Source organism: Cygnus olor, chromosome 1, assembly GCF_009769625.2.
Source record: "Cygnus olor isolate bCygOlo1 chromosome 1, bCygOlo1.pri.v2, whole genome shotgun sequence".
NCBI lineage: Eukaryota > Metazoa > Chordata > Aves > Anseriformes > Anatidae > Cygnus > Cygnus olor.
In genome coordinates this window covers 206,128,314-206,143,249 of record NC_049169.1, presented here as the reverse complement: position 1 = coordinate 206,143,249, position 14,936 = coordinate 206,128,314, and the positions used below count along the sequence as shown (strand labels likewise).

General features: G+C 40.1%; 1 protein-coding gene across 1 annotated transcript in view; it reads left to right on the top strand.

Moving 5' to 3' along the window:
- The window catches only part of ACER3 (alkaline ceramidase 3), a 54,680-nt gene that overhangs the window by 24,572 nt on the left and 15,172 nt on the right, over positions 1-14,936 (top strand). Inside the window, exons 3-6 of the mRNA XM_040544508.1 lie at positions 1,300-1,352; positions 4,658-4,710; positions 7,485-7,566; positions 8,669-8,704. Of these exons, the coding sequence (XP_040400442.1) occupies positions 1,300-1,352; positions 4,658-4,710; positions 7,485-7,566; positions 8,669-8,704 (224 nt within the window). The remainder of the gene's footprint in view (positions 1-1,299; positions 1,353-4,657; positions 4,711-7,484; positions 7,567-8,668; positions 8,705-14,936) is intronic.

Here is a 14,936-nt window from a genome sequence, read left to right as displayed (position 1 = left end):
TTCATGTGTTTTTTCTTCAGAGTGAATAATGGTCGTAATCCATTGTGTTTACGTAGAAATACAGCTAGGAGACTTTCTCATTAAAACCTTAATGAAGGTGAAAACAAACATTGCTTATTGTTTGGAAATATTTTTGTGTTTTATATGCTTTTTTTTTTTATAAATTATATGCTTTGGTCGAGTACATATAATCACAATTCTAGTCTAAAAGCATCTGAAGGAACATCTCCAGACATGTCAATCAGCTGTCTGGGGAATCCTTTACAAACTGCACTGTTTGTTGGCTCGTGATCTGTTTATGCATCGGTGAAGCCTAGGTGTTGTGCGTGGAAAAGGAGGTGATAATCTTGCAGCAGAGCACAGCAGCACTGCCCAGCCATCAAGGACTGAGTGGGAAATACTTGGCTTTTGCTGAAACTAGTCCAAGGTAAAGCCTAATTTCTTGAAGGAAGACAAGACATCAAGTTAATGTACTTACTCCTGCAAAAATAGAAACGAGCTAGTGCTTAATGAGAGTGCTTAATTGTTCACATTTCAAAGTAATGAAGGATACATTAAATACTCTACCAGCTTTGCTCTAAATAATGAAATCTAACTTCCAAGACACACTGTCTTCATCTAACTGAAAAAAAAAACAAGTCTCTATAGGCCAAGCATACATCGCATAAATTAATTTCCAGATAAATTCAGAGTTGAAAGTACTTCAGAAAAAATGCATCGTATAGAAGGTTGAGTTTCCAAGAAGAAATCTTGGAAATGGTGATCTCATTTCACAAAATGAAACCATACTGCATGTGTTTTGTTTGTGTACGCCGAATTTCTGATTCTCTGAGTTCTAATAACAATTCGGTTTTGCCTCTATCGCTGACCAAAAGCTGCTTGTAAAATGTACCTTTTTAAAACTGTACAATAAGAAGAAATATCACAGACTTTCAGGACTACTGCGTGCGAATGATGCTTTCCATTAGAGAAGGTTTGAGGCAAATAAATCTTAATGTACTAAAAAAAAGAGGTAGAATAAAAATACTCCATTCATTCTTGGTTCCCTCCACTCCTACTCTCAAGTGAGATCACGCCTGTTTGTAGAAGACAGGGAAACCTCCTCCATACCCCCAAAAGTCCAAGTATATCACTGATGACATAAAGTAGGCAGCCAAGGAAAATTGGATTTGTGTCCCTGAAGTGGGATGCTGATGGTTTATTTTTTTTTCCCCAGTAAATTTTGTGTATTTAATTTAATTCGCCTGAAATTTTTCTACATAGTCTTGTATTATAACCATGATTTTGGTTCGTTTTCAGCTGTGGGATTGGGATCTTGGTGCTTCCACATGACCCTGAAGTATGAAATGCAGGTGAGTACTGCTAAGTAGCTGTAAATCGTGGTGTTTCTCACTGCATAGTCATATTGCCATGTCTGGACTGGAGGAAACCTGTGTAACAGGAGTTCATCTACCTCAAATATCATCCGTATGACTCCTACTCTTAGCAGAAAACTTGCATGGTTTTATTTCATTAGGTATTTTCCACTGATAGATGTAGAGGAATATGCACTTGTATGTATTCCGAAAGTAAGAGCTCTAATCTATTACTTACTTTAGCAGACAACACTTTATCCTTTGGGAAATCACAGTTAGCTTCTTAGTCACGCTGTTATTTCAAAATTCCTGCAGCTGTGGTTTGACAGCAAGCAGCACAGACTATTGTTAGGCTTTTTTTTCATTTTACTGTTTTCTCTTATATTTTGTGTTGATCTAGATCTACCTGTAGCACAGATACTGAGGTCAGTATCTTCTGAGTAGCAGTAGTTGAGTCTCCCTCTCTCTCCTGCTCTCAAGCAGAAGGTATTCAGCAATAAATCACTGGGCATGTAAATTTGTTTCTGGTATTAACCATTTTCTTAAAGGACACAGTGTCTTGTCCTGTTTTAGGTCTCAGAAAATTAAGGAAATTCATCTTTGTATCAAAGAAGGGAAGAAGTGGGATTCAGTTCAAAATGAAGAAGCCTTCATAGAAAAGCATGTGCCGGAAATCTGTGTTCCTACCATAGTCAGTGGAGCTTAGGGAACCGGTCAGCTGGGCTGAGGCATTCTCCAGGAAGTCTTCTCTTGAATAATATCAGCTTTCCTAAAGAAAGGTGTGTTCAGTGCCATCTTAGACCACAGGAGTATTCTGCCTGGCCTCCAGCTGCCATCCCACAAAGATGCAGGTCCATTAGACCCCACATCACACCCACCAGTCTTGAGTGGCTGTACTGGAGACCCCAGGGCATCTCAGAGAGCATTAGGCATGTCCTCTTTCTTGTACTGATGCAGGTGAGCAAAGCCACACTGAACTCTGGATCATTAAAATAATCCAGGCTTAAACACTGTTTTTTCTTTTTTTTTTTTCCCTGTGTGTAGAGGCTTTTTTAATCCACGTGACTTGATGCTGCTAACCACACAGTTGTGGTGTCGCTTCAGAACAACCGCAGGTCCTGTGACTTGTGGTATGTTAAGGGCAGACAGAAGCAGAGAAGAGGGGAGCAGCAAGGTTTTGCATCATTTTTTCCCACTGGAGTAAAAGGCTTTGTGTGAGATAGAGAAAGCACACACATTATTTTGGCAGCCAAGCTAGATCTGTGGCCCATAACACTGATTGCTAACTGATGAATCACCACAGAGGAAATATTTCAACCAGTAAATAATCTCTTTTCATTCACTTTGTCTTGTTATGATTCAAAATCAGCATTGATAGCTGTTTTGAAGAGAGTTTCTTGACATTTCTTTCAGTCTTAATACTGTAAATGTTCGGTGTGCAGATAGCTTAATTAGGAGAAATGTGAAAGCTTCTGTTCTTGAAAGCAGTTGCTGGGAATATTTTTTTCAGAATTTATCACCTTTTTTTCTTCTAATTTTATTTTGATGGGAATATTGCTTGATTATGGCTCGAGGGATCCAAAATGCTTATTTAACCAGTTAAATCAGCGCACCAAATTTCCTCCTATACATGTCTCTTCTGTGCTCAGACATCCTGTTGACAGGATTTCTGGAGGGATGAATTCCTTTTGCTACAGAAGCCATTGTCTTCTGCAAGCAAATTTTAGCTAGGATTTGTTAAGACTCTTTTTGCTGTTAATGTAAAGTCCCTGAGAAGCTATCAGTATATGCAGTGTGCGCACAGCTGTCCAAATTTGAAAATATTTACTGTATTTCCTATTCTTCTTGCGTTCTTTCTTTTGCGAGACTGTAAATCACTCAGACTCTTCAAGAGCCGCATGAATTAATCCTGCAGCTAATTCCTATCGGGCTCAGTAAGAATATTGCTCAATTTCTAAGTAATAATTATTAGTATAAAGCTGAATTCAGCTCGTGCTTGTTTTTCCTCTCTAAGGCAGCACAGCACAGATGAACTAATCTGATGGCAAAGCGCCACTGAACACGCCTGACAGCCTCATCTGCCTTTTGTCTTCCTGATACTTTCTGTGCTACCTATTGCAGTCCCTGACAATATAATGCACAAATTCATGGATTTAAACCTATTTTTTCTGCGAAGTTAGATGTGTGCTGGGATGCCTGTTGGAAATGGCTCGCTGTGGGTCAGACAAGTGGGACTGTTAGCTCAAGAAAAGCAGCCAGGGTGTGGGTGAAGAATTAAGACCTGTCCTGCAGCGGCAGCTGGTCATTAGATCTGTTTAGCTGCATTGTGAAATATTTCCTGAAGTTTCTGTGACCAAACGCAAGAAAAGCTAGTAGTTCAAGCTTGGAATAATTCACCTCTCTGTTTCTGTAGCTCACTTTTTTTTCCAGTATGAATGCTCAAAACTAAAAGGAGGTTTTTGCCTGTGCAGTTAGACTAATGCTGCCAACTGGGACAGAATCAGGCTGGCTCTCTGAAAGGGTTTCCGTAAGCTGGTATTGCTCTTAATGTGTCTCATTAGTCAGAAAAACGTGACTGTGAACCGTTAAGTACCCTTTACCAGTACTGGGAAGGGAGTTGCTGTACAAACATGGCCATCAACAACTTCCAGCGGGATGGAGGAACAAGATCAAAATCTCTTTGCGTCCGGTTCTTGGTTTTCTTGGAAAAGAGGCAATCGTGGGGGGGAGTAACAATTCAAAGTGGCTCGGTATAATTTGCTGGATGTATAAGAAATCAGAGGCAGCAGGTCTTCGCTCATCCACATAAGAAATGTCCAAAATTAGGAAGTAAACATTCAAGCACATTACAAGGTGCTTCCTAAAAGGTCTAAAGTTCTCTTTTACATTATGGAAAAATGATATTGTAAAGAGTTTCTTTGTGTGAAGCTTGTATAGAAGCAAGAAAATGTGGCTGACTGCATTGAGCAGGCTGTAAATGGTGTGGTCATATTCAAATTGACTTCTAAAAACTAATTATAAATGCTTAAAGAGGTATGAACAGTGAAAACGTCATGATTCTTTAAAGGCATGGGTTTTTTTATCAATTGTAGTTTTCAAAAGATTCGTTGTAATAAAATTATTAAAGCAGCAAAATTTCAGTAGCTGAATAGGATTTGACACTGCCACATACTGAAAGTACAATCAAGAAGGTGGATATCCAAATGACTTAAACTCCTATTTTCTTAAGACTTCTTAATTAACTTTCACAAGCGTGTCAGTTAAAAGTAGTTTTCATGTTTTGATGTCTCTGCTTTTTGTAGCTGTTGGATGAGCTGCCAATGATATACAGTTGTTGTGTGTTTGTCTACTGCCTGTAAGTATTTGTTAAATGTTTTTTTTTCTGAATATTTTTTTAATACTACCTTTGGTTATATAGAATATGTGTAGCCCAATGTAGCATATAGTGAGGCTGACACTGAAGCTTCTGTTCATTTCAATGAGATCTCAGTTTTGCCAGCAGCACAGCTTGGTGACTTGGCCATTAGAGCACCAGGCTGGCTTTAGTCCTAGTTTTTGCTAATTTAGAGATGTTTAACCAGTGTTTGTTTAGCAGTAAAACAAATAAACAAAAACAACACAAAACCCTCTCATTAAAGAATTGTATTGTATACAACCAGAGCTCAGTGTTACTTGGTGTGTAAACAGCTGACACAATAAAATCACTTCAGTAATGCCTACAAAATTATCAACATGGTAATTTATTGGTATTTTATCTATGGTTCTATGATGTCGTCTGACTCCAAATGCGAATTTCAGATTTCTGGTTAAACCTGCTTTTCACTCATCTGAAAAATTAAAAGATTCTCTGAAGAGTTGAGTGCATGTGGAGAAGTGTTTCAGAACATCCATCACTGCCTAATACCGTGCCAAGATGTTTTCTGCCATTTAATTTCAGGAACAATGTAGTGTTTGGTGACTGTAAAGGTACAGTAAGTTATCATTTTTTTTTGCCTGTTGCTGCAAGGCCTGGATTTAACACAATTTGTTCTGTCACTTGGAAAGTCCAAATGATAAAAAAACAACCCGTTCCAGACAGAAAATAATTGTCTTTTTGCTTTTGAACATGTGATCAAATATTCAGCTGTTGCAAATTGGAGCATCTTTGGTGAAGATTACTGGTAGCTTGCAATGGAGATGGGATGCTACAGGACTAAACCTCCATCTGTGGAAATTACCATCAGTTTGTGATTCATCCGTTAGTATGATTTGTGCAAGCTCAGGACCAGAATAATAATGCCTCTGTTAGTGGAAATATTTCCATCGTAGCTCCCGATCTCCTTGAAATTGCCTTTGCATTTTTTGTCTGATTTGAATGTGATTGGGGAAAAGATGAGAAGAGGCTTTAAAAAACTGTTTGAAAAAATAATCGTGCTCATTTTGTGCAGTGGTTACTCTATCATCTTCAAAAGCACTGCAGTCTGTTACTGTATTTCTAGCCCTAATAAGATTCTATGTGTGTTTGTTTGGTAGTAATTAAAATGCTCTGAAGAATGAGCTCATGTTTAGCTCGGGAGGCCTTTAATAATCATTATGGTTTTCTTGAAGGTAGGTGGTGGGGTAGTTCTGCCCAGGACATGCCCTCATACCTCATTCAGTCCTAGTGGTTCTCCGGTTGTGCAATTACTTGGGCCATCCATTTTGCAATGTGCTGTCCTGATGATTTTTTCCAGATATTCCTACATTTTGTTTCCTTTTATTCATCCGTGATGATGTCTGTTTCTTAGGAGCTAATAGTAGAGTAGGCAGATGTGACTCGTAGCTATACAGACATCTTCCTCCAGCCCTAATGATTTGGTGACTTTGAGAAGCACAAAATGATATTGTTGGTTGTTTTCTTTGCTTTTTTTTCTTTTCTGATGAAGTTATGGTCTGGAGAGCAGCTCTGTGGAGAAGGACCTGGAGTCCTGGTGGACAACAAATTAACCATGAGTCATTAATGTGCCCTTGTGGCCAACAAAGCCAATGGGGTACATCAGGAGTAGTGTTGACAGCAGGCCGAGGGAGGTGATCCTCCCCTTCTAATCAGCCCTGGTGAGGCCCCACTGTGAGAAAAATTTTGTTTCTCTGGAGTGCTGGGTCCAGCACTGGGCTCCCCAGTACAAGACAGAGCTGGGCATACTGGGGATAGCCCAGCATAGGGCTACAAAGGTAATTAGAGGACTGGAGCATCCCTCATGTGAGGAGAGGCTGTGAGAGGGGATCTCAGCAATGTGTATAAATATCTGAAGGGAGGGCGTCAAGAGGATGTGGCCAGACTCTTTTGGCCAAGAGGCAACAAGCACAAGCTAAAACACAGGAAGTTCCAGCTGAAAGTGAGAAAACACTTGACTGTGAGGGTGACAGAGCTCCGGGAGAGGTCGCCCACCTCATACGTCTCCTCTGGAGATAGTCACAACCTGCCTGGGGTTGGCCCCAGTCATATCCAGAGGCCCCTTCCAACCTCCAACGCCCTGTGATTTTGGGATGTGTCTGGTAATTCCAGCACAGTTATACCTGAAGTGCAGCACAGAGATCGTGAAGCTAATTTTAATTAATACTGGCAGCGATTAGCAGTTTTTACTTCCCACTTCCTCCAGTACCTGACCTCGTAAATTTACTGCACTGTGGCTGTGGTAAAGCTGTTAGCAGCCTGCGTTTTACCAGGTCTCCAGAGTTTGCTGTTTTGTAAGGCAGTCCCTTTCCCACACTGACTTGAGCTCACAGATGTCATGGTTTTAGGCAGCTGTATTGCATTTTGAACTTGTTTCTAATTTGTCATCCATTATCACCCCTTAAGCACCTTCGAAAAATGCTTCTGCTTACCAGTTTCTTTCCACTGACTGGCTTATTTTTTTTATATGCATAAGCTTATTGTTTTTTATTATTTTGCAATAGACTTTTTGAAAAACATTTATTGGTAGAAGTGTGGGTTTTTCATATTAAAATGACACATCTTTATTGGAGCAGCTACAATTCCTTGAAGGGCCTAAGACTCATTTAGATCAATGATCAATTTTCTCATAAATTCTGTGATAATATACCTTGAAAAACACAGCCTTTATATGGTAAGTGATGAATGTTACCACTCTCCTTTATGTTCTGTTCCAGGTATGAATGTTTCAAGTACAAGAATACAGTCAATTATCCACTGCTTTTCCTGTTAATAACATACAGCTTCGTAGTCAGCATAGTAAGTAACTTTTCTAATTTGACATTTTCACCCGTATGTTGACAGTTTCCTGCCAGTGATGGAACATTACACAGGCAGTCCTGAATCTCCCCACTTCCAGTCAAGAAGGAGTAATTGTTTTTTGGGGGGTAAAATAACGTGCTGGCCTGAGAAACCTGACATTTTTCAATCTAAACCACTATACAGAATAAATGAAGAAGAAGAAACACAGTAATACAGTTGCTAGAATAGGAGTGTGAGGAAAACAGTGCCCTCCGGCTGTGACATGTTATGAGACCCTGGACAAGCTGTCTTCTCCCTCTGGGCCTCACCTTAACTCGTCAACAGAAATGAAAATAATCCTGCTCAACAGGCTGCAAAAAGTGAGCTGTGATGCCGTCCTGTATATTGACTGGTTTTTCAAACACCAGGCAGAATAAGAAAGGAACCTAGCTGTATAAAAAACTAGAAGACTTTAAATTGTGTCATGCCTAACTCGGTTCCCTTTCTCAAGGCACCATGCTGCCTGTATGAACAAAATTAGTTTTGTACTGGCCGTCAGCCACAGTTGGAACATCTTTAAGGTTTATCAATAAAAATAATTTCTTATTAAAGTAGCGTTAGAGTCTTCTGCCTTTAAGCCTTGTCTTTCCTGTGCCTCCTAAAGTTTATTTTTTATACCTATGGCATGTTATGCCTAAGGTACATGGTATACACCTTAACTACTAGCTTTTGGTAAAATGAATTGAAATGTTATCATCAAAAACAATAATAGCAAATCAAAGCAGGGTACGTTTTTATTTCACAACGCATATCAAGAATGTGTCTGGTAATTTCTGCATTTTAATTGTTCATGTATGTGTTGCAACTCTATTAAATGAGGAGCTTTTAGCTGTTGATATTGCCATTTGTGCTTGTGAATTTTAAATAATTCCATGGTTAAAATCTGTTGAAGAACCCCCAGGTTTTGCCAGAGGAAACTTCAAATGTTTAATCAACTTTAATGGCATATGGATAGGCACTCGTGTCTTTATTCTAGCAGAACAAGGTTGGCAATATTTAAATTAATAACGTTATGATTGTTTTCCATTGCAAATTATTTATCTCTTTTTAATCTTTGCAGGTTTACTTAAATTTGAAAGAACCTGTATTCCACCAGGTAAGCGGCGCTCTGTTGGAGAAGCTGATCTTGTTTAAACTGTGCTGTTTTAGTGGAATGCTTTGTAGGATGCTGTAGCTGGAAGGAAGAAGAGAAGGCAAACCCCATTTGCCTTTCACTTTTTCTTTAAGCAGTACTGCTGTCACATCGCCATCCTGTTATTTGGTGACCTGAAAAACTGGAACGGTTTGTGTGTTGTTTTAGTATTTGACCTAATAGTCTAGGTGTTTTTCATCAGTGACAATTATAAGGAGAGGAAGGCCTTAATGAGCCCTTGTGTGTTTTATTACATTAGCGGCTGCTGTGAAGCTATGACCTGACATCATAACATGGCTTGGGCAACTTAACCCCATGTTCTTCTCTCCCTTTTTATATATTAACTTCTTTTTTTTTTTTTCTTTTAACTACTCAATTTTACTTTGTATAAATCCAAGCTGAATTTAAATGAATGACTTGCAAGGTTACATGGCAGGTTTGTTGTTATGGCCATAGAGGATTAATGGCATGTTTGGTACAAGTTCTTTTTGTAGCAACGCTGTCCAACAGTATTAATGTGCATCTGCTGCTGGTGGGAATAGGATTTGTAGCACTTGCTGGCTCACAGGAGGTTAGAAGTCATGCTTGCTTATCTATGCCATGAGCAGCTTTCCCTCTTTTATGACTTTTTGATTAGGGATAACAGCTGAAAAATTGCCAAGCAAAAGCACAGCTCTTTGCAGGACAGAGCTTTAAAGCCTCATTTTCTGCAATAGATAGTGCCATCGCTTGTCAAAACGTGCCTGTTGCATCAGCGGTCATAAAAATGATGCACGTTTCCCGGTGTTGGATTAGTAAACCGATGACGAATAAAATAAATTTGCAACTGCTCCAGACAGTCTCTCCTAGAAACAAGAATTGTGACTCTACCTCTAGATAAAAAGATAAACTTGCAGGGTTTTTTGATCACGTTTATTAAATTCCACCCACCCACCCCCTGCTTACATTTTTGGCAGGAAGATGTTAGCCAGGGTGAAAATGGCATTTTCTGATGCTTTTACTGGGATAGTTGTAACTGGTTTTGAATGAAGTAATTTAAAATAATTTCGGTAATAATAGCAGAATTTACTACTTACATTGGACTGTTGTATTTCTTTAATTAATCTACTCAACCTGTATTTATTGCAAAAGTAGATCACAGCTTCCCTGTTTGAGACATTCATATAGGTATTGTTCAACGTGCCAGACATTAAGAAGAAAAATATTACGACCTCTCTGGAAATAGCGAAATAGGGAAACTTTAACCTGTTGCCACAGACCATTAATTTTTTGCTTCTGGTTTCTCTTAGGTTCCGAATATAAATTCCCTGTTGTAATTTATACATAAGGAATCAATGTAGGAAAGATTGAGGCCCATAAAATTGGTGGACTTTTTACAACTCTTTCTATATTGATTTTTATGGAGAACATACAATTAGGGCCCAATATCAAATGTCCAAGTACTGCGCTCATTTTTTCCTACCCTTTGCCAAATATGTTGTAAATCCGGAGGAAACATTTCTGACTGCACAGCTAAGCAAGGTTATTTTTCTTAATATTTGTCCTCTTTATAATTTCAGTAAGTATTTTCCAACTGGACGGATTGCATAGACTTGAAGTAAGGTTAAGTTTTAACTTGCAGTCTTAGTCCCTAGCTGTATTGGAAAGCAGCATTAGGACATAAAACAGCACTTGATTCCTCTAGGTGTTTGTGATCATCATCATTGTCAGCCTTGCAAAAAGGGGAATAGTTACCTGGAAAGCTTTATATTCTTCGTTGTTACAGCGTGTTTCTTCCCCAAAAGGCGAGCAAGAAGAATGGAAAAGGATTCTATTACATTTCATAGCCAGGATCCAAGCCTTACTTTTCAGTGAATTGCTTTCCACTTTCCTTCCCAGCTTGGGCTCTTAAACTGCATATTGCCAGCAGGGCATGAAGGGGATTTCAGTTTATTATTCATGGCACAGTGGCAACAGAGACCAGCTTCTTTTTCTCCATTCAGACTTTCCAGGTCTGTAAGGTGAAGCACCGAGACCCTTAGGAGGAAGGAGATGCACATTTTGGTCAGTTGGACACTGCACATTGTTAGAAGAAAACACTCGTCTGCCTGACATCTGATCTTTTTGTTTGTTTGTTTCATCAATTAATCAAACAAAAGATTGCACTGGTCTTTACAAGCTTTTATTGGCTTGCTTATGTCAAAATCACTGTGGCTAAAGCACTGTTACCTAATTTCCATAGTGCTAAAGAGACATAGGACCCAGTTTTACGGTCGTTCTCAAGCCAGCATGATTGCCGAGGAAAATAGCTGTGGCCTCTCTCCTTTTTACCCCCTAGCACATAAATTTACTCTCTGATGAGAATCTTCCTGGGGAACTGAACAGGTTAAAGCTTTTCAGAATTAGTCTTAAATCAGATTAGTTTCTCATCCCTATTTACCACATGTATATATGCGCTTATGGGAGGAAAGGGGTGGGGGAAGATTGGCTGCTGGTGTGGAGTCATCCCTATAAAGACAAATATAAGACAGCTCTGCAAGTAGAAGAAACGACCTGGAGAGTTAAATTTTTAGAGTCATGTCTTACAGGTGGCCTTCTTTCTAATATGATATGGCCTAGAAAGCTGTCGTCTGCAAAACGTGGCTTTCTCTCTGGATTTATTTACCTGCTACATACCATATGCTGCCTGTACGTCTGAAGTGGTCAAAAACCTCATGTAGCTGGTGCGCCAAGTTATAGGAATAATGAAATCTAAAAAACTTTTTCATTTGCGTAATCATCTGCTGCAAGAGTTTGAAGAAAGATTTTCACAGAGATAATTAGAAGGTAATTAGAAAATTAGATAAAATGTTCAGGTTAACCTGATAGCTTTTTCTGGTAGCTGCTTTCTCTACATTAGGAAATGCAGTTTAAAAAAACATCTTTTGTATAGACGTGACAGAAGTGTTGATGTGTTCTCCCATGAGAAACTAAGCAAGCTGGAGAAGTGGGGCGGTATGAAATTGCAAATAAGGTAAGGGAGTGACTAAGGGAACATGAGTGAGGGAGATGATGAAAGGCAGTCTCAGTCTGGACTTCCTCAGAATCAGTGGTGGAAGTGTTTTTATTTAATGACCTGTAGCAGGAAAAAGACTCACCTCCTGATGAAAGTTCTGATGATACGAAGTTCAGAGACATCTCTGAGTACAGAGGACGACGAAGAGAGAAGTGGGAGACCCGGAGGACTAACTTGATAAACAGGGGAGTGTCTGAAATGCTTCCAAATGGAAGAGCAACACGCAGTGATGGGTGAATACCAGCTATTACTGCTCTAAGTGCACAGGTTCCTGAAGGAGGAGTCAGTGCCTGAATGCATTTGCTGATCACAGCATAATAACGTGGCCAGTGAATTATCTGCAACAATAACAATAAAAATGATAGAAGTAAAAAAGATGGATCAGATTTACCGGTTAAGGTGACTTTAGGTAAGAGGCAGAGGGTGGGTGTTGGAGGAAAGGGTATTTCATTTGCCTAAATGAGTAAAATTGTCTTCAGAGGTGTTTTAAACATACAAATGCAAAGAAGGCAGCAGAAGGACTTAAGGTGGTACAAAACCTGTATTTTGAAATGCATTTGGGAGCCTGAAACTGCATGAAGAATATGTTGTGGCAGAGCACAGCTTGTTCAGACTTACAGGACTCCCTGTTTTGGAGAATACCTCTGGGCAACACTCGGTGTCCTGCAGCTTTCCAGAGTGCCTCCCTGCTGCTAAGGCAACAGTTAGTTATAGACTTTGGCTTAATGTATTGTGCCTTTTAGTGGAACTTTTCTTTCTTTCTGCATTCTCAGGATGTCAAGCAGTCTGTTAAAAATGAGTTTTTCAGGACATGTCTTCACCACAGAGCTTTTTATGCTTAGACATTGCCCTGCTGAAGAGCAGGTGTAAACCAAATTTGAGTGAAATTTTAGTTTCACAGCCTTGCTTCCAGAAAGCCAGTACGGCTTTCATTCTAGCCGGTACCTCTACCTGCGTGATAGCTTAGGGAACGTGGAAAGATGTTCAGGCTCCGCAAAGGACCAGCGCTACAGGTCATTGAAGGGGAACCCAAGAAAACGTCAATTTCCAGCTGCAGACCATGTCCCAGAAGCTCTGGAAAGCTGCTGAGCACCGTGCAGCTGCAGGGACTTGGATGTTGTGTAGCCATCATGTGCGTGCATCCAAACAAGACCAAGGCAGGTGAATCTGGATTAGCTCAGTCGTGAGCTGTCAGGGCAGCACGTAGTGCAGCCATAAAACTATGCAGAGTTTGCAGTGTTATTTTGAGGCAATCCCTTCCGTTTTACCTCTGCTCAGACTTCTTTCCTAGAAAAGAACATGTAGAAGTCTGTTTTCTTTGTTGTAAAATTCAAATACAGTTTTCATCTTCAAGTACTCAAGCTATTTCTTGATAGATGGTTTGTATATTAATAGAGGAGTAGTGGCATCCAGGAACCCAAAATCTCTGTGTGGTTTCCCAAAGTGTACGCTAATATTTGAGGCTAATAAATTGACTTTGTTAACAAAGAATGGGCAGAAACAGAAGAAATGGAAGTGGAAATAACAGGCTCTCGATGCTTGGGTTTTCACGTGTCACTGAAGTAATGTATTAATTAAAGAACAACAACAAAGGGGACTAAAGGAATTGAGAAACTTGAGCAGACCTCAATAAGGTAGATGTCTTGTGTTTTATTTGGTACTTTACCCTTCTTTGGGTGGACAGATAATGCCTGACACGTTTGTGGCGTGGTTAAACTAGTAAACCCAATGGGTGGCGAAGGAATAAAAGTAAAACACTGCTCCCCAAAGTATAAACTAGGTTACGTGGCTCCGTTTATAGGCGTCTGGTGAGGAGCAGCTGTAGTGAGACGTGTGGCTGCAGCCTCAGCGTGTCACAGCATCACCTCCTTGATGTCCACCTCCGGTGCGCAGAGGATTGGAGCACACAGAGCAGAACAGTTTGTTGTTCCAGCCTTTTCACAGGCTTTTAAACGCAAACGTGTTTTGCTGCTAACAACCTATTTGTGTGGGGGAGCGTAAAAGGCAAGAAATGGAAGCGTCAACCCTGGGCAGGTTTTTCTTCAGTCACTGCAAGGTTTCCTTTTTTTTTTTTTCCCCTCCTCTCCTTCCATTAACACTTAAGCCTGACCTCTTTTACAAGCCATTAAGCAACTCGCTAGGAGATACCGAGCCAGTGGCTCTGCAAAAGAAAAAAAGCTTTTCCTAGCTTTTGCTTTTCCCTGCTTTTAGCAGCTGCAAAAAATCACATTTTTAGCCAGCGTTTTACTTTGACCAGTGTTTTACCTGGGCTTTGGGCTGTGTTCTCTTGACATGATCTAGCACTATTTAGCTCCTCGTACAAAGAAGCTGAGAGCAAATCAGTTAAATGATAAAAGCTTGAGTGTGCTCATGCTCTAAACCAGTATGATAGAAGCCTCTCGCTTCATGGGTAGGTTTTTCTATGTCTGTGATACAGAGGAACGTTTTAGCAATGGAAATTGCGGGTGAGAAGAGAACAGCAAGGAAATGAAGTTGAACTGAGGAGCCCTTCTACGAGATTTCTTCCTCCTTGCCTTCCCTCTCTTAGAATAACTGACTGGATTTGATTAGGAAAGCACAACAGGCTCTTTTAAATGAGACTGACAGAGTAAAATGGCATTTAACTTTTAATTTTAAATCTGTATTTGTCGTATGGCGGTGTCTTTTTAGGGAAAACTCTCCCAGTGCTGAAGAATTGGTGAAGCACTGAGCCCACAGGCAGCCCCAGCCCCATGTCCCCTTTCCAGCTTCCCTTGGGACTCGTCAGCCCTTGATACTCTGGCCGTGTCGAGCAGGATTTTTTCTCATTTATGTGCCGTACCCCAGGCAAGGGAACTGGAATTAGTTTACAGTTTTTGTGTAAAGTACAAGCCAGGACTAATTAGCCTTTCAAATAGTTTTGCTTTGTTTAGCTCTCGAACAGAACACACAGTAGCAGCGGTTTGGTTACTGAAGTTATTTGATCTCTCGCTGAATGCAAATAAAGAGCTGCTATGCTGAGTGACTTTACATAGTCAATATTGGAGCTTACTTTCACCTGTTGCCAAACATAAAGGCTCCCTTGTCTGTCAGGTTCCTTATATACGCACTGATAACATGGTGTGCGCTGCTAACCTCGTCCTTAGAGCTGAAACAAATTCGGAAATTTGCCTTTATGGACAT